The following is a 20,553-nucleotide window of genomic DNA, read 5'->3' as shown; positions in this document are numbered from 1 at the left end:
TTTCTTAACCAGACGCTGATTAAAGGAGAACAATAACAGTTTCCCAGTTACTGGGCACTGGATAGTTCCAGTTTAGCTTAGTTTCATTTTGTTTCCATGGTGAGTTTACTCATTTCAGTCAAGTCTTTTTTTTAAGTGACTTCCACAAGGAAGCCTTTAGCGCTTCTGTGTGCCACTGTCTAAATTAACCAGAGACATAAAAAATTCATGCGTATAATAACTAGTCAAATCTGAAAAGAAAAGAAAAAACTTTCAAGGTTGTCAACTTTGCCTTTGCTGTTGGCAATTTCTGGTGCACATTTCAGTTTCTTTTAGTGCGTCTCCATATATCACTGCTTTTACTGTTTAGTGAAAAACTGTGAAAAAAGATTCAATTTAATCATTTCTTTTATTAGTTTTGGATATTTGTCATTAAAATATGGGGGCTCCATAGTGTAGTGTGAGATGCAAGTCACTTTGAGGTTGTGTCAGAAAGGATATCTGGTGTAAAACTCCAAACCTACTAATGACAAACCAAACATGCAAAGCTACTCGCCATGGCAGCCTCCTGTGAATAAGCAACTGAAAATAGATTTCTATTAAAATATATATCAGTTGTGAGATTAATATTGTTTCACAAACACAGCACTTGGTGAAGGCAAAAGAAGGCAAATGTTGTGTAGACTCAATAAACTCAAAAGATTCAATAAACATATCTACCAAGTAAATATTGTGTTTTTCACAATTACAGTGATTTCACTTTTATTTAACTTATTTTTATTTTATTTTTTTTGGTAATATTTATGAAATAAACCTTCCTCGGTGCCAAATATGTGTAGTCATTTGCGGAACCTTGTTACGGTGGCATTTGTTCCTACACGGCATCACATTTAGAAACACCATTTCACTTCCTGTTAATATTCACAACAGAGCCGATACACATAAGCTAATTAGTTTTAGCAGCGTTTGGTCAATAAATGTTAACGTAGCATAAATCCTTAGGAAGAATAATGATTCCTTACACTGTCAACATCAAACTCGCGGCTCGGACGTTAACTGGCACTCTCAATTTGCAGAATAAAACCGCTGTGGATTGGTGAGTACCGCTTCTCTGCTGCTAGCACGATTCAGTTAATTCAATCCGCAACTGACAGATGACGTTAAGAAAATGTTGTTTGCGTTGCGTCCGTTCCGTAGTATTGCTTTACTGCTGCATATAAAGTTGTCAGTGTTAACTGCCACTGATAATTCCTCATTGAGCACGTAAACATGCGGGTATGTTTCTTGTGTCATGTCATGTGACATTTTGCTGGGCCTGATGAATTTCTGATGCCTCTTCCTCCAGAGCAATCCGGCAGAGACTGTCACCGCTGACTTACTTGCTAAAACTGACTTACAAGGACCAGAAATGTTCGCATTTTAGATTAGAGCGGCATAGTCCCAAATTTGTATTTCTCATACATGAACCTAAATATAGTTATTTTGCCTGCAATGCTATTACCAACTAAAATCCCTTGCTTTGCTTGTGTCATATTTTATAGGGCACCATCCTCTTGAATGTTTACGTTTAGGTAGACAGCATATGACATAGATTAAGCTTGTTGGCTGTGCAGTTGTAGTAAATAGTGTACTGTTCTTCACATGCAGCTTTTTTCATTGGAACTGAAAGTTTAGCTTTAGGTTATACTGGAGTTCTGAAATTTGTTGTGGCATTGAGCTGTGATTTTGTGCAGTCTGGATGCGCTCCAGCCAAATATGCGTGAAGATTGTGTACGTGCGCAGACAGAAGATAAGTTAGATTTAGACATGGAGTGGAAAACATAGAAATCAGAATGCAGACACAGTTTTCAAGTAATGCTGTGTTTATTAGAGAGGCTGCATGTAAGTGTCAAGCTGACTGGAAACATAAGTTTAAATTCATAACATCCAAAATTCACAGTATGAATTTTATGTTATCTTTAGCATCACATCAATATCTCACTCACAAACCATTTCACGTACCCTCCATCTGGTTCTTCCCTCTTCCTCCCATTCCGTCTGGCTTCCATGCGCTGTAGGGGCTGGCAGGGGCTCATAGCTCAGGGATGTCACTCCAGTATTCTTGTAATCGATCCTAAGACCGCCCAGACCATCCAGGTGCTCGAGAGACACAAGGCAAATGTGGTCAAGGTGAGTTTGATAAGTAAATTGGCTTAATTGATTCACTCCACAACATAATTGTTGTTGATTACATAAATCAGTTGACTCCTCTGCTCCGTAGAAATAGAATTTCACATACAGCGGTAATTTAATCTGTTGGAGAATAAGCACACTAATGAGGCTGAAGAATTACAAGTGGCTAATTGAAATATGAACACACCTTGTGACATAGCAATATTTATGTCTCACAGTATTAATGTTAGCATTATGTGACCTTGAGTGAAATACGTTCTGGCTCTTTCTACTTCCCTGTGTAAACCAACACTTGCAACACTGATAGAGCATTGACGGAGAGTCCTATTTTGTGTGTGTGTGTGTGTGTGTGTGTGTGTGTGTGTGTGTGTGTGTGTGTGTGTGTGTGTGTGTGTGTGTGTGTGTGTGTGTGTGTGTTTTGCAGAAGAGTAAATAATGGGCAATAAATTCTACAGTGATTATCAGTGCCTGGGCTCAATCCGAGGCTTTCATTCTTCACTATAAAGAACACTTTAATCTTGTAAAGCACCGCTGCCACGGCAACAAGCCATTCCTCACCACCCAGCCTGACATGAGAGAACTTGCTGAATGCAGAGAAAAAAGAAAAGAAGTAACCACAATAAAGGGCATGCCTACCTGGCAGCAAATACGCAGACATAATCAATTATTTAAACACCAGCTTGTACATGGAGTAATTTGTTATTTCACATATAAAACATGCACTTCAATGTTTCTTATGTCTCTTACTGTTTACCTCAGTTTTTGTATCTTTCTCCCCGACGCCACATATATGAAATTGATCATACAGCTTCAGACACTGCTGGTTTGTGTTGTTGACTTTGTGAGCTTTCTGTTGACAATGTGGAAGACTTGCAGCATTACCTCATATTCCTCCCAGATACTTAATAAATTTTTTGTGTTGGAAGGTGAAATGGTCCAGGGAAAATTACTTCCACAACCTGAGCTCACCCTACTGTCTGCGGTTGGCCTCAGGAGATGCCTCGGGCAAGATCATAGTGTGGGATGTGGTCAGTGGCACTGCCCACTGTGAGATACAAGAGCACTCGAAACCTATCCAGGGTAAGACAGCTTCAAGGCACCAAATATGTTTGTCAGCTCAGTGGCAGTCCTGCCAAAGAGAGACACTGAGCTGATGCTTTGCTGTTGACTATTTGTTTTCATTAAGATGCTGTTACTGCCACTCCTGCCGGTGCTCACTACGCCTACATCCTCCCCATTCTCACCTCCTCTTCTCTGTTTTGCTTGCTTTCTCTGTCAGACTTGGAGTGGTTGTGGAATCAGGATGCATCTCGTGATCTCTTGTTAGCCATCCATCCTCCCAACTACATCGTTCTGTGGAATGGAGACACGGGCACCAAGCTGTGGAAGAAGAGCTATGCGGAGAACATCCTCTCTTTCTCTTTTGACCCTTTTGACCCCTCTAACATGGCATGTAGGTGAACGAAATGATTCCCAAAAAACTGACAAAGCCTTTGACTACTTCACTTTCCCACCCACACGCAGGTCATGCTTGTTCTCTTAGACTTGCACTTCATTGCTTTCATTATGCTTGAATGTATCTTTACATATATGAAACTCTGTAATTGGTATTCTATGATGCCAACCACTTAACCAGTGGTATCTTATTCTTGATACTTGTTTGTTTATGAAAAAAGATCAGCCAAAGCAGATATTTTAACAAATGGCAAATTGCAAACAGAAAATTGACAGTTTGACAAGCTGTAATGAGCAAATTCATCTTTATAATGTTGTTATGTCCTTTTGCAGTGCTGACTAGTGAAGGGATAGTCTTTATCACAGACTTTACTCACTCCAAACCACCAGGCAGCGCTGGCAAAAAGGTCTACATTGCCAGTCCTCATGCAAGCCCGGCGCATACCAAACCTGCACCTGCAGCTCCTCCAGCCCCTACTGGTGCCAAGAAGGCCCTTAACAAGGTCAAAGTGCTCATCACCAATGAAAAGCCCACGTGAGTGTCAAGTAAATTGATTTTCCTTCCTCAAATTTATTTTAGAATGTTTTGGATCTTTTTTCATGTGCATAGACTGTAAATTTTGATGTTTTGACCTTTAACTTCCTAAATTTCATGCTTAACCAGTTCAGTCAAGCTCTGATATTAGCAGTATCATGTGTTTTTAGATGTGACTTATAGAAAAGCTTAGATCTTAATACAGCATTGCTTATTAATATTTTAATAAATATCTGAATTTCATCTCAGTATTTATGTAGTTGGCCAAGAATAATCTGTGTAATAAATGTATTGCATTTGTTAAACCAGTTTTTAAATCAATCAGACTCGGCAAATTACATCCCCCTCCCAGTGTCAAGTTTCTGTAAATTGTGGTGTTCTTTCTCTCTCTCTTTTTTTAATGAGTGAAATGACTTGTTGAAAGTAAACTACAAAGCCTTATCGTGTTGGGAGGACTGACATTAGGCAGTCCTAGTTATCACTGTTAAGGGATTTGCTCGAAGTGATGTTTCTCTAACTGTAACTTCTGACATGATTTCTAAGTAAACATCAAGGTTTGTTTACTGTCATATCAGCTAAACATCAGTTTTTAATCAGGCTTTTTAATATACAGAACTGAAAGCATACACTGTTCAGCCAGAGCATCAAAACCAGCTTCCTAATGTCCAGTCAGTGCCTCTCGTGCCTGCAAAACAGCTAAGTGTGGACTCTTGCAGGTGTCCTTTGGTATCAGGCGCTAAGGCAGATTTGGCATCCTTGAGGTCCTCTAGCTACAAACAGAAGCCTTGATGGATCAGACTTGTTTTTCCAGCACATTCCAAAGATATTTGATTGTATAGACATCTGGGAACTTTGGAGGCAAAGTTACAGTGTTTGCAGTGTGGCACTGTATAGCCCCTGGGCCACCAGCCTGCATCTTTTGGTGTGTGTGTGTGTGTGTGTGTGTGTGTGTGGGGAAGGGGGGGGGGGGTCTTTTGAAGATCACTGCCATTTCTTTTTCTTTTTGACGTGTGTGTACAAGCAAATGTAGCTTCACCAACCGATGTTAGCTTGCTGAAAGATGTTTGCTCACATTAAAAAAAGAAAGACTGATGCAGAATGTAGAGGTTTTAACAAGACATGGACGTCTGAGTATTTATTTACTGAACTCAGAGGTAAAGCCATGTGTTTAGTTTGTGGAGAGCAGATTGCTGTGTTTAAGGATTACAGTTTGAATTGCTGTTACAAGTCTAAACATGTAGAGAAGTTTGGCTGATGTAGAGTGGGAATGGACACCTGAACCTTTGCTAGCAAAGCTGCAAAAACAACAAGGACTTTTTAAGCAAACTTTACACATCCAGGGATGAAGCAGTCAAGACCAGCTTTGCGATTTCCCACAAAAGCTCATAAAGCAGTAAGCCATTCGCTGATCAGAGAAATGGGACAAACTGCATGATGTATACTTGTTTACATTTGAATCCTAATGTTGGACTTTGAAAGCAGATGCAAGATAAAGTAACTGAAATGATCCCAGAAATTAAATTGGTATTTTTGCATTATATTATACACCAGGAGGTGTCAAGAGGACTGAATCACAGACAGTTTGTTCCACCTTTGGAGGAGCATGACACTGAACACGCTGACATAGGCTTCCACACAACTGTCAGGTGGCTCAGCTTTGGCTCAAGCAAAGTGCTAAAAAGATTATGGGAACTGAGAGCAGAAATTCAAGAGTTTTGTGAAAAGAAAGGAAAGGACATTCCAAGCTCTCAGATACAGAATGGAAGGCAGATCTTGCAGTTGCTGTTGATGTGACAGCACTAATGATTGCACTAAATATCAAACTGCAAGGCAAGGGCCTTTTTTGCACATGAAATGTACAGCCATACCATCAGTGGATCGCCTCAGCTGGTATTCATCCATGTTAGCAGCCCTTCGTGATGAGTTTTCAAGGTGATTTAAAGCCGTTGAGAATGAAATGCACGTGATTTCATTTTCCTTCACTTGCGGTGTGGATAATGCATCGAGTGATGTTGAGCTTGAACTCATTGACCTGCAGTCTGATTCACTGCTGGCAGAGCACTTCAAATCAGTATTACTGCTGGATTTTGAATCTTCTCTCAGAGAGGAGAACATTCCACAGATAAGGAAACATGCTCAGTTGGTTCTCTTTACATGTACCTTCATATTTGAACACATTTATGCCAATTTGAACAAATTTAGCCAAACATGCACATTTTGTTCTTAATTGTTTTTGGGAATGTTGATTAAATAGTGACAAAATATTTTTTACTATACTTATTGTCAGTTGCTTCCGAATGGACAAGAGTGACAGAGAACTGAAAGGACATTTCCCATGACCCACGGTGTGCAAAGAACATGCTCAATATACAGTGTATGTGCAAATATTTTATGTGCCACATGACCAGTCTTTTAAAGCACTTCATGATGATTGAAGTCAGTGCTATGGGGCGGTAATCACTGAAGCAAATTGGTGATTGCTTCTTTGGTACCGGTATGATGGTGGTGGGGACAACAGCCTAGCTCAGGGAGGTGTTAAAGATGTCAGGATGTAAGGATATTCTTGATTTCCTCGGCACAGTCTCTCAACACGCAGCCGGAAATGTTGTCTGGACCAGCAGCCTTGTGAGCATTGATTCCGGCGAGGGTTCTCTTCATGTGATTGAGGACAGGCATAAAACCTGCTCATTGGGCAGTGTTGTGGCCTTCTGCGCAGGTGTGATGTTGTGTTTCTGGAATTGTTCGAAGGAGGTGTTGAAGTTGTCCAGCAGAGAGGTGTTGTTGTCACAGGTCTGTGGAGAGGGTTTGTAGTCAGTGGTGCTCGGGATCCCCTCCCACAGACTCCTTGTATCTGAACCGGATTGCATTTTCATTGCCTAATGTTATTGGTGCAGTCCCAATTTCTTTGGGACAATAAACTGCCCACCCTTGATCTAAAATGAAACTTGATCCGTAAGACCAGGACCGCTGCTCCTTCGTCCAGTTCTGATTCTCACATTATAGGAACTTCTGTTAGTGAAGCAGGGTCAGCGTGAGCGGCCTGACCAGGCTGCTGTTATCCCCCCCTATACACAGTAAGCTCTGTATTTTTGACTTTCTTTTATAGCCAGCATTATTATTTTCATCACACTCTTGCCCTTGTCAAGGTCACTTAGATTACACTTACCTGTTTTCTGCTTTCAGCACATCAAATTCAAGAACTGTCAGTCCACTTGCTGTTTAATATATCACGCCCATACTCAGTGTAACAAGATAATCAATGCTACTCACTTCACCTGCCAGTGGTTTTACTGTTGGGGCTGAATTTACTTCCCTGCATGCTACCTGAGACCTCCCTGTTCATTCAACAGCAGTGCTCCTGCAAACTATATCAACTGTAGAAGTATTCCAGATACTTTTTCAAGCCTAACCAGTAGAACTGACCTGGCAAGCAGCCTTTTAAAAAGCAGGTCACAGTGCATTTTTGTTGACAGCAATTTTATGTTTTTGTTTACTTGTTTTCTCTGGTCATTGTGAACAAATTAGAAATAAATGAATAAATGCACCTTACATCGATGACCTAGTTTTATGACGCAACTCTCTTCAGCACAGCAGTGAAATTCCTCTTCAAGCTTTGATCTGATGCTAAATCAAGTCAAGGGTCTAGGAATAACATTTCTCAAGGGTACAGGGAAGGATTTGATCACTTGGCATATTTGCTACATTGATTTTTAATACTGATACGCACAAGAAGTAGTGATGCACTTGCTTCTGATGCCATTAGTTGACAAACTTATAAATTGTAGGAGCGTCAATTTAGAAAAAGTTGCAGGAGCTGTAGATTTGTTTGATGTGCTGGCAGCTTCCTGCCAGAGTGGTTGTGACTGTCAGACTGGCTTATTTATAGCAGCAGTGCCCCAGTCTCTCTGTCCACCCACCAAGCCAGTTCTAGTAACAAACACTCCATTAATCTTACTTGTCTTTATTCTCTCTCTCCTTTCTCATTCTGTCTGTTTTAGTCTTCTGTTTGTCTTCTATTCATGTGTGACAACTTCCTTTCTCACCTTTAACTGTGTTTAATTGCGCTTCAAGATGTTGCATTCCCTCAGTTTGCCTTTGTCTACAGTTTCTACTCTCTCCGGTTCTGTCTGCTAGTGGCTGATAAATGGAGGGTTTGAACACGAGTCTGCTCTCCCACAGTGTTATCAGAAACTTATTGAATACAGTACTATATTGTGCACATTAGTGTCCCATCAGGGAGCCATTAATCTGGTTATTAGCCAATAGAGAGTTGGTCCATTTATTGGAATGAATAAGTCGGCCATGTTAATACATATCTAAACACACTTCAACAAACACACTTTTTTTTTTTTCCAAATGACAGAAATATTTATAAATTTAATAAAAAACTATTTACTAAGACACTTGAAGTTGTAGTTCTTATGATTCAGTCTTAAAAAAAATGTTTTTGATATAAAAGTCAGTCTGCATAGTCAGCCTTTTTTTTTTTATTATTAAATTATGATTTTATGTCGTGTGCAGAACGACTAGTTTGTCCACACAGCAGGAGATAGTAAAGTTGATTATCTTGCTGAAGAGTTGGGGGTGCACATTTTTCCTGCAATTTATCATCTAACCTCTGCTCTTCAGACTGCTGATCAAAAACTGATGAACCTGAATCTCTTGATTTGGAAACATTCAATGAACAGTCACTAACAAATGCATTACTCTGTCCTCACAGTGAAAGCCAGCTGACCACTTCCAGTATGATGGGATGCTGTGTTTGCATTAGCTGTAACTTTAGTTCTAACATATAACACTGTTATATAAAAATCGCTGTAATTCCTAAAGAGTTAACACTATGCTTTTGTTGAAGCTCAAAGTCTGCACTTCAGTCTTGATTGTGTGCTTTATAATAAACAAAAACAGTGCATATTTAAGAAGGTTAAATCTCTGGTTACAGGTAGTGTGAGAACAGACTGAATGTGATGAAGAACCTGATCATTCAAATGTGCAAACATACTCACAAAGATCAGTAAAGGAACGGCACGCCTGACTGAAATGGACAAATTATGTTACAGAAGTATTTTGTGTTGTTTTTTAATATGAGGTCTAGTTCAGTTTTCTGCAGTATCATCTCCAGCAGCTGCCAGTGTGTGTAAATTTAATTTGTATTGTCTAGATAGCAAGCTCAAGCTGCTGTGACTGCTGTATAAAGGCAGTATTTGACTTTAATGTCCTCTGGGCTACTTAAACAATAGAACCTCGAGAGTTCTTTAAAACTTAAACAGAGGTATCTGCCTTTGCTATTAAATGTGCTTCGTCTTTGATAGCAAAGTCACTGCGTGAGCACACGTGTACAGGGTTCTAGACAGCAGTTGATTGCCTGGTGCAACAGAACCAATTCTGCCAAGAAAGAGTGGTCAAATATAGAATTATACCAGAACCTTATTAATGGCTATCAAGTGTTTGGTCAAGGTGCAGCTTGCTAAGGGACATTTGTGTATGTATGTATTTGAGCCTGCAGATACTTTTGACCCTGCATGGATTGGAGAAAATCCCAGATAAATTCAAACTTGCGCTCCCAATTCTTACCATTAAAGATGGATACTGTGCAATCGTTCCACCCTGGAACAGTTCAAAGAAATCATTAAAAGCCCAACATTACCATAACATCGAAGCCCATGATGAGTGTATGTAAACTTTTGACCATGACTGTATGTACCTGGCAGTATGTAACTGAGTGTGATCCTCTGAGTGCTGTAGCCTTCATGTCTTATTCATAACAGCGAGAGGGAGAGTGAGGAGGGTGTGTGATGTTTTGGTAATTGGACAGCTGACTATTTGAGGGCTGCAGGTCTTTTTCTTCCCCCTTTCTCCTTTTTCTTTTTTCTCTCTAAAGATCTGTTGCTTGCATCTAAGAGGTTTGCTTCTTTCTGATGTTTTGCCTTTTAGTGACTCAAACATTTTAGCCTCTACCTTGTTCTTTTCTGACTTCAGTAAGCTGGTAAAAGTGTAATTTAGCTCAGTAACTCCTAAAGGGTCCCCTACTGAGTCCATTTTATCTGTTACACTTTCCCCAGATGATAATGATCTCCATTGTGTTATAAGGTTTGTCTCTCTTTTATTTGATCTCACCATCACCTGGAGGAATTAAGCTGTTGGAATGAGTTATGGCTGTAGACCTGCTTGCAGTTTCAGTGAAATTAGCTCTTTTTCTGTCTTGTCTGAACTGTACTGAACGGAAATATTTGTGACTGCTTCGCTGTGATATGGAGAGATCAAAACTGGTTGCTGCCATGGATAATAGTACTTATCATTAATTTAATCACATATGAAAGAAGTTGCCGTAAATTACAGATCAGAACTGCCAAAAATAATGTAAAGGAAATTCTTTGCAACGCTTACAGTACCTGCTTAATTCATCAGCCGTCAGCCAGCAGTAATAACTAATTCATTCAGCCTTCTGTATGGAGAGACATGAATAAATATCAAGTTGAGCTCAGAAATTAGAGAATTTTTATATTAAATTCAGGAATTTTAAATCTAGCATCATATTAGTCTGCATGAAATCTACATATTTCATATGCATGTGTTGTTGTTACAGCAGAGTCTCATTATATCCTGATTTATCTGGAGAATAAAACTGACTGGCTGAGCAGGCTATTATCAAACCTTCATTTCTAGTCATTGTAATTTGCATTTCTCATCTTCTGTGTCTATTAAACTGTGCCTTAAACAATACAAGAAAATAGATCATTCTAGGAAATGTTTAATCCTAGCATTAAAAAATATTTTAGTCAGTAAAGATTTATAGCTTTTTTTTTTTCCCTATTCTATCCAGTTTGTTCTCAGTTAAAATAACCTGACTCTGAAATTAACTTCCTTTCCTCCCTGTTGTCGTGCCCCTGCTGTCTGATGCTTTAGTGCAGAGGCAGTGACACTGAACGACTGCCTGCAGCTATCCTACCTGCCTTCGAAGAGAAACCACATGCTGCTGCTTTATCCCAGAGAAATTTTGATCCTGGACCTGGAGCTCAGTCAGACGGTGGGTGTGGTGGCCATTGAGCGCTCCGGGGTCCCCTTCATTCAGGTGAGGCACTGCAGAAATACACAGCAAATTCTCTGTAATACAGATCTCAGTAAAGCTTGAGGGAATGAAAGTTAACCTTAAAACAGCATTAATTTTTCAGGCTCTGAGCTCTGTCTGGGCACAGCTCTTTACTCAAGGAAACCTGATGGAGACATATTATTCCCGTGCATTTTGAAGTTACTTGCAAAGACTTTTTTAAACTGTTTAGAGCTGACATCTTAGTTGGTCTAGGTTAAAGGATGGCTGAGCTGTGTGGCTTTAACTCACCTCCTACATCACCATCTTACTTCAAGAGCTTTTCCAAAATTTGTCTTTTTTATGGATTCCTCCAGAAAACCACTTCTTCCTGCCATTAATGATGAAGTTCTTTACTTTTTTTTCGATCCCCCCCCCTCTCCAGTTGTCTCCCTCATCAGGTGTGACAACTGCACATCAGGGCGATACAGTCATTAGCTACAAGAAAAAAAGTCCCCCCTGCCTTTATCTCGCCTGACTTCTGGTTCCTCTCCCCAGCGACAGGGTTGACCTTTGGGTGCCAATTCCCTTCTTTTAGAGTCTGGCTTTCTAATTGGAAATTGATGAATGCTGTGGGGGTATTACATAGAGGATTTGTCACAGCTGCAGAGCCAGTAATTGAACAGAAACTTGCTTAAAGTCACCCCATTCGCCCCCCCTTTCTCTCCTAACTCTGTCTGCAAAAGATTGACCATTGTGGTGCCCTGTCATTACACAGGGTAGCTCTCCTGGTTTTCACTCTGGTGGTTCTGGTGGTATTTGAGACCTAATATGCTTTTTGAAACTTGTTGAATTTCATGCCTGAATGTACATGCATGGAACAGTTTGCTGTTATTAGTTCATCTCTGCAGTCAATGACATGTTCTGCTTGTGAGAAATTGTGCTCTATTCTTTGTATTATTGTACTTTCATAAATCATACTTTATTTGAGCTGTCACTGATCTTGTTTTAATGAATGTCTCCATGGTTTAACAACACAGAGGTAGAGAATAAGCCTTTATAGTCAAGGAGTAAGTTCTAAAGTCACCAGGGGCAGAAGCAAAGGGGTATTACTCAGCCGCCTAGGCTGTGTCTGACCAACGCCTCCTCCTCTAAGTGTTATAAAGTGCTTGTCACCCAGCCAATTTGCATGACTGATGACACAGCTTAGCAAAGGTCTATGCTGGAGTGTACAGAGGCTCTAATGTCAGGTTTGGCACATACACAATATGCAGTTGCCAGTTTGTCAGGTCTGCATAGCCTACAGTCATTTTCACTTTTCACTTTGTTTATCTGTTAATTTTCAACAAGATGTTGATGTACTTTGATTTCAGATGGCTGATTGTTGCATTACTGTTTTCTATTTACGTGTAATATAATACGTGTAATATAAGGCATTTGGAATATTTTGGGTAGTGGGTGTAAATCGTGTTCAACAAAACCCAACAAAAGACAAAAGGTGCAGAGGTCAGCTTTGGGATTAGAAAATGCTGATGGAATTTATCGCTATTGAATGCACATTTTTATAGAACATGAGGAAGTTTCATTAATTGTTTGATTAGTTAATCCCATATTATTTATTCCAAGTAACAAAGGTTCAGTCAGGTAGCCTTCCTGGTGACTGTACTGTTAATAATTACTGTCACAGTGCAATCGGGTATAGGAGCATGAGAACTAAATTCAGATAGAACTGTTTATAGGCCATACTGAGTGAGTTCTGTACGGTTATTGTCATACAAAGTATGGGTGAATTTTAAAAGTTGCATAGTGGAAGCCTCAAATGACTGAATGTTTGTCACCGTGCTGCAGTTTCACACAGAAAAAATAAACAAATGGATCTGATATTTATGCATCACTAAACCTGGCCACAAAACATTGAATAGGTTCCTTACTTGCACTTAAAAATAAAGCAGCTTATTACTGTCAGTGCTATTAAATGTAAAGAAATCATTTAATGTTTTTGATGACGGTTTTCTTGTGCTCCAAGGCAATGTGGATTTTCTCTTCTTTTTTGTCTTTACTCTGACCTGCTGAACAGTTCTCTCTCTCTCTTTCCTACACTTCATAGGTTAAAGTGTGTGTAAAACTATATTAGAATTGCTTAAAGTACAATTGTAATGAATATTGCTGGATACCCTTATAATTCATCTGAAAATTAAATTAAAATTAAATTAAATCAAATGTATGATCTTGCCTGGTGTGGTGAGTAAACAACATATTTACATTCCTGCTCCTTTTTAACTTATTGCCCATGTATTCCTAAATATCGCCATGCTATAACATCTTAAGGCAGCACAATAACGTCATCAGTGTGGCTCCAGAGTTAAACTTCAGAAATGACAAAAATCCCTCCTCCTTAGACTAATTAAGCTTAGCCTGTTGTGTTTTTCTCTGTTTGTGCCAGACAGAGTTGCACATGTAGAGTGTGTTAGAGGTTCTCGTGCTGTGGAGCAAATACATTGGCAAATTCATGCAGTGCTTAGGGCAAATGTAAACACCACCTGTTCAACATTAAGTCTCAAATAGACATTTGGCACACTCGTGGTCACATAATCACACACGATCACTTTTCCCCTCACTCCCTCTGTGTTTAGGTGATTCCTTGTGCTCAGAGAGATGCCCTCTACTGCCTCCATGAGAATGGTTGTATCACACTCCGAGTTTGTCGCTCCACGGTTTCCACAGAGGAAGCGGCCGGTATGACACCTCTTCACTAGGGTGTATACACTCACAATCTGCACATGCTAGTTGTACTTTACTGACTCATCAACTGCTCTCACTTCAGTGCTCCATCCTCCAGTCATCATCTATTCAGCCAAACTGCACTGCAGTTGGATCCTGTAGCCTTTTTTCCTATGCTCCAGTGGGCACTTAGCCCCTTACTGTCTCATTTATCTTTGGCTCAGCGTGATAGGCCAATGGGAGTCCATTGTCTCCCTGAATCTCTCTCTCTTCCGCACTTACTCTCCTTGCTATCTCCTCTGCACACATCTTTCTATACCCATTTTTCTTTTTCCCCGAAATTTCCTTTTGTCTCACTCACCTACTCTTTTACTTGCTTAAATTCTCTCTTTTGTTCCTAAATCCTTACTGCAATCTCTCTACGTTTCTTTTTCTTACTTGCTCAAAAAATCTTGTGAGTTCTTTCAATTGCATACATTCCCATTCTTCTTCGTCCTCTTTTTGCCTCTGTTCTCTGTATTACGAACATCGACTCAGTGTTGTCTTTGACATTTTATCTTTTGTTCACTTGTTTGTGTCTTCCTCAATTCAGATTTCCGTCACTGGGTTTTTATCTGCCACCATTCTTCTTTCATATCCACTTTTCTCTATATTTTCTGTCTTTCTGTGTTTTTATTGTCTTTTCCCGTCATTTCATCGGCTCCCCAGACCCAGAACAGAGTGTCCAGGAGCTTGTGTACGACCTGCGCTCTCAGTGTGATGCCATCCGAGTAACCAAGACTGTCCGACCGTATCGCATGGTTATTTGCCCTGTCAACGAAAACAAGGCTGCACTCATGGTCAGCGACGGCAGAGTCATGCTGTGGGAGCTCAGAGCCCACACTGGCAAGGCTGCTACCAATCCTAGGTATATACATACACACACACACACACACAAAAAGCCAAATAATTCTGCAGAGTTACATTACAATTTCACAGTTGACAGCTAGAGGTAATGGTTAAAGTTTGACTACTTTGTAAGGTAACTTAAACTGACTTCAAACCGCATAATCCTCTGACCTAAATGTAGGCTTCATAGTGGCTGGCGCAGGTGGGGTGTGCGGAGGGTTTGGCTTGTCGTTGACGAGCTCTGCTTTCTTTTGATGGAGGACTCCCTCGCTGCTGATGAGAACAGTTTAGATTTCTCTCTTAAGTTGGGTTCCTACGTGAGACAGAGTGAATTTTGTCTTCCTGTGAACAAACCAATTTAATATGGTTAAGCAAGAGAAATCTACAGCATTAAATGGAAAAGGGATGGCGTATGTTTGCTTTGTGTCAGTATGTGAGGAATTTTCTTATTATAGTCTGGTTTGAATTCATTTGCTTGACAGGTGGGTTTTCTATTTCACGGCTAATGAGTTGCTGGAAGTTTTCTTTTTTGCAGTACTCTAAATTGATAGTGTGATGTTTTCTAAAAAGAAGTTTTTAGCTTAGGTTTGATATACTGACATGAATTATACTCTTATTCTCTCAGTGGCAGTTTTGAAAGGTTAAGCTGAGTTAGCTAAGGAAGGTTTAGACACTTAAAAACTTTAACAGAATTTAATCCACACACTGAATTAGTATGCAGTTTATTAAAAATCAGTTTTATTTTTTGCCACCAAATTCAAGTGGTGAATATTTTTTGAGTAATATTCTTTCTTTCCTTCCATGTCAGTTCGGGTCTGTCACCGCTCTACTCCCCTGTGTCATTTTGTGGAGCTCCACTGGGTCCAAACCAGAAAAAGATCCAGGATCTGTCTCTTAACAGCATGATTGGTATGCCGATACACACCACCACCATCAACACTGTACTACAAGGTGCATCTCAGGCAATATAGTTTGGTGTTTAAAAGGCAAAATGCCACACACGTCACATCTTGGTGCAGCAAAAGCTTCGCCACTCCCATCACAAAAGGGTGACTTTCTTTTTTTTGAAAGAAAATGTGAAAACTCAAAAAAATGAAGGGAATTAGATTTGTGTGTGTGTGTGTGTGTGTGTGTGCGCATGCTGCAGGACTTCTTGTATCTTTTATTGTACCTCTGTGAGTTGAGTGGGCCTCAAGGCATCCCTTCAGTTTCTGCTTTAATGTGTGACTGCTGGTTTCTCCTCTGTGCACTTCACAGGCCAGTATTATTCCCCAGTCTCAGCAGCTCTGCACAGAGTCCCACAGATGCATGGCCCTTCCTCTCGTTCACATTTTTCCCTTTTCTGTCTCATCTTTTTGCTTATGATGTCTTTCTATCTCTCTTTCACTTCATTCTTCTTTACTTCTCCACCCTCTCTCTTTATCCTCCTTTATGATTTAGAGCTGCCTATCAAAAGATGAATGTGAATGTAAAATGGTAATGGATTTTTTTTTTTTTTATTATTTTAGGTTTGTCATTTGTATTAAGTGAGAGTTAAACTTGCATTGAACAGTAGGCCTTTGGGAGGTGGAGTAGTATCAGTTATGATGGCATTAGAGGAGAGGATTTTCCTGTCTCATCCCTTACACACACACACACACACCCTGAAGCCATCTACTGCCTGGAGCAGTAGCTCTATTTGACAGTTGCTGACTAAAGCTCTTGTTATGAGGAAATATCACTGTCATGCAGGTTACTTAAGTCTGTAAACAAAACTTGCTTGTTATTACACTCAGATGCAGAAAGAGCTGCTAATTAGAAAACCATATGTTCCTTTGCTGCATATTTTTAGTTGCTGCATGGCAATCTATGTTATGCAGTGTGGTTTGTTTTTTATTTGTAATTATATTCTAATTTATTTTATTAGAACTGGAGGCTGCAATGTCACTCATACAGAGAGACAATACATTAACAGTGTGAAGAAGACTTGTGTGGTGTGCCAAATGAAAACCAAATGAATTATTCAACAAGTACCAATTATAACTTGAAGGTTGTTGCATCCTCAGAGTGTGTCCCATAGCTCTCCAGCAAATACACAGAATAAGGTGATTGCCCATTTACAGTGCATTAATATGTAGTTATTAACTTGGTTTTTTGGGGGGGGTTTTTAAGCGAATCCCCATCAAATCTATGCATCAGTCAGCGATTTAAAATATAAAAAATAAATAAAATGTAAAAATATTAAAGAAAGTTGCGGTTGCTTATCTCGTAACCCCGTTCTCTGATAGCATGAGTGAGGTGTCTCACTGTAGAGAATGCTTCCTCAGTGCCCTGAGTAGCCTCTATATCATTGCTCCAGCCACTATTGGCTGACAGGCCCACCCTCTTCCCTATAAAAGTGGTTGGTGCAGCATTAGCCATCACTCAGATTATATTAAGGAAGTTATCTTGATGTTTAAAATGAAAGTTGATGAAGGCAGTGGTTACTCCTGAGTAAGCATTGGTCTTTGCCTTCATTCCTGTGATAATTAAAACTGCTCAGCTTGATAACTAAGGCCACAGCTCATTGAAACAAACAATATTAGTTTTTTTCTGCTGCCTCCAGCTGTAGTCACGTTGTTCAAGGTTTTCCACTTCAAACAACTGCGTTGTAGTCAATCGGTAAGACCAAGTAGAAGGTTTATTCATAAGAGTCCTACTAAGCTTCTTACAAGTACAAGGAATATAGAGTTCTTAGAAAAAAAATGAGTAAGAGATGAGACATTCATAATTCTCAGTGATTTAAAAAAAAAAAAAGATTGGGAATATTTCAATATATTATGATTTTTTTTTTTCCTTCCCAAGGATGCAGAAGATACTGAGCCACAGTCAAGACTTTAGATGATCTGTCTACATGAAATTAAACCACTGTGTTTGTCTCATGTAGTGTGGCATGAGGAATTACTTGTGAATGCATTTCAATTAATGTTGCTGCTCTTGGGTATCTTCTGTTGATAGTTTTTGTCTTTACTTTTGTTTATTTTGCATGTGTTTATGTAATTATACAGTACTAGTTAAAAGTTTGGATGTACCTTCTAATTCACTGTTTTGTTTTTTGTTTTTACATAATACTAAAGTCATCCAAACTATGAAGAAATGGAATTATTGAGTAAACAAAAAGTGTTAAACAAACCAGAATATGTTTCATATTTTAGATTATTCAAAGGAGGCACCTCTTGCTTGGATGACAGCTTTGCATATGTTGGCATTTTCTCAGTCAACGTTATGAGGCAGTCACCTGGAATGGCTTTCAGCTGTGCCTTGTCAAGAGTTAATTTCTTGAATTTCTTGCCCTCTGAATGTGTTTGAGACCATCAGTTGTGTTGTGAAAAGGTAGAATTGGTATACAGTGAATAGCCCTATGTGAGCAATGTTCTAATCTATATTATGGCAAGAACTACTCAACTAAATAAAGAAAAATGACAGTCCATCATTACTTTAAGAAATGAAGGTCAATCAATCCAAAAAATTTCAAGAACTTTGAAAGTGTCCCCAAGTGCAGTCGCAAAGACCATCAAACGATATGATGAAACTGGCTCTCATGAGGACCGCCCAGGAAAGGAAGAGTTACCTCTGCACAGGATAAGTTCATCAGAGTTACCAGCTTCAGAAACCACACGTTAACACCACCCCAGATAAGAGCCCACCTAAATGCTTCACAGAGTTCAAGCAGCACACACATCTCAACATCAACTGTTCAGAGAAGACTGCGTGAATCTGGACTTTATGGTCAAATTGCTGCAAAGAAGCCACTTCTAAGGAAGAACAACAAGAGGAAGAGAATGGCTTGGGCTGAGGAACACAAGGAATGGACATTAGACCAGCGGAAATCTGTCCTTTGGTCTGATGAGTCCCAGTTAGAGATTTTTGGTTCCAAGCACCATGTCTTTGTAAGACGCAGAAAAGGTGAGTGGATGGTTTCTGCATGTGTAGTTCCCACTGTGAAGTATGGAGGAGGAAGTGTGATGGTATGGGGGTGCTTTGCTGGTGACACTGTTGGCGATTTATTCAAAGTCCAAGGCACACTTAACCAGCATGGCTACCACAGCATTCTGCAGCGACATGCCATCCCATCTGGTTTGTGCTTAGTGGGACCATCATTAGTTTTTCAACAGGACAATGACCCCAAACACACCTCCAGGCTATGTAAGAGCTATTTGACCAAGAAGGAGGGTGATGGACTTTTGCGTCAGATGACCTGGCCTCCACAATCACCTGTTCTAAACCCAACTGAGATAGCTTGGGATGAGTTGGACCGCAGAGTGAAGGCAAAGCAGCCAACAAGTGCTCAGCACCTCTGGGAACTCCAAGAGTGTTGAAAAACCATTTCAGGTGATTACCTCATGAAGCTGATTGAGAGAATGCCGAGTGTGCAAAGCTGTAATTAAAGTAAAAGGTGCCTAATTTGAAACTAAAACATATTTTGGTTTGTTTAACACTTTTAAGTTTACTACATGATTCCTTATGTGTTCTTTCATAGTCTGGGTGACTTCCAATGTACACTGTGGGAAAAAAAAATAAAAACATTGAATGAAAAGGTGTGTATAAACCTTTACTGGTACTGTATATGTTTGTCGCACATATTCATATAGATGGTAGTGGCCCAGTGTAGCTGTCTGTGATTTATATGGAATGATTAATTTACAGAATGATGTGCTCCCTCCACATATTAGCAAAATAGGATTAAATATATGGGGAAAAAATATAATGAACATTAAAGTCAAGATCAAATTCTGTTTTCTTAAGATAGACATATTTAACTTTCAAGTTTATCATCTAAATTAAATTAATTTTTCTAGCTTTAGTCCAGTTAAATGTGATATATGCAGTTACATAATCATTAAGTAAACAGGCTTAGTTTGTATTACTGATTTACTGCAAGATGCACTAATTCAGTTATGCTTCAGTTATATATGTAGTGGTAGCATTATGAAGCACATTATATTTATGATCTTTGTTTGTTATTGTTATTCCATTAATTAAGTAGCAAATGAGAAGTAGGTTTTAGTATTATGCCCACCTTAAAATTTTCTGTCTTGTGATTTTTATCTCCAGGTCAGACCTTGATAGCAGGTGAAACTCCTCCTACGTCATCCAACCAGCAAGAAGTCCAGCTGAAGTTCCTGCTAACTGGCTTGTTGTCTGGTCTGCCGCTGCCACCATTTGCCATTCGCATGTGTCCACCTCTTACCACCAAAATATCAACCATTATCAACCCCTTCTGGCTGTAGGTAGGTAATAACCAGTGACTCGTATTCACACAATTTTTCAAAACTTTATGACAAGCAAATCACTGCCGTTGTCATTCTTAGGTTTCTGGGTTTTTTGCAAAAAAAACCAAAATACCAGCTGTTGTTTTGTGTCACTATTTTGCACCATGTACACAATTGTATACATCACTTCTATAGTTATATATTCTACTGTAATATTCATTTTCCTGACATCTCTTACCTAACAACATTATGCAGGCAGAAGATGACTTTTTCCCCCACCAAAATTCCTGTATCATGATTGAAGGGTTAAAAACTAGGGCTGGCCGATATGGACCAAAAATAATGTCTCAATATTTTTTAGCTGAATGGCGATATACGATCTGTATCTCGATATTTTTTCTTCCCAAACTGTGTTAAAAAAAAGCCCTTCTGAGGCAAAGCTACATGTCCCAAATGTCACACATGCACTTTTATTAACACTCAGCTGTAGATGTACATGAGAAATTGCTCAAAAATAAAATATTGGCATATTTAAATAATATTGC

At 39.4% G+C, this 20,553-nt stretch overlaps 1 protein-coding gene across 1 annotated transcript in view; it reads left to right on the top strand.

Annotated features, from left to right (window-relative positions):
• The first annotated feature begins 883 nt into the window (after positions 1 to 883).
• wdr11 (WD repeat domain 11) overlaps positions 884 to 20,553 on the top strand; it is a 59,307-nt gene continuing 39,637 nt past the window's right edge. The window contains 11 exon segments of the mRNA XM_030748463.1: positions 884 to 1,075; positions 2,037 to 2,148; positions 3,078 to 3,231; positions 3,431 to 3,604; positions 3,940 to 4,141; positions 11,048 to 11,213; positions 13,802 to 13,904; positions 14,598 to 14,796; positions 15,586 to 15,686; positions 19,851 to 19,988; positions 19,991 to 20,026. Of these exon segments, the coding sequence (XP_030604323.1) occupies positions 990 to 1,075; positions 2,037 to 2,148; positions 3,078 to 3,231; positions 3,431 to 3,604; positions 3,940 to 4,141; positions 11,048 to 11,213; positions 13,802 to 13,904; positions 14,598 to 14,796; positions 15,586 to 15,686; positions 19,851 to 19,988; positions 19,991 to 20,026 (1,471 nt within the window). The 5' untranslated portion in view covers positions 884 to 989.

Source organism: Archocentrus centrarchus, chromosome 15 (genome assembly GCF_007364275.1).
Source record: "Archocentrus centrarchus isolate MPI-CPG fArcCen1 chromosome 15, fArcCen1, whole genome shotgun sequence".
In the NCBI taxonomy this organism is placed as follows: Eukaryota; Metazoa; Chordata; class Actinopteri; order Cichliformes; family Cichlidae; genus Archocentrus; species Archocentrus centrarchus.
Note: the sequence above shows the minus strand (reverse complement) of the source record. Positions and strands in the feature narration are given on the sequence as shown.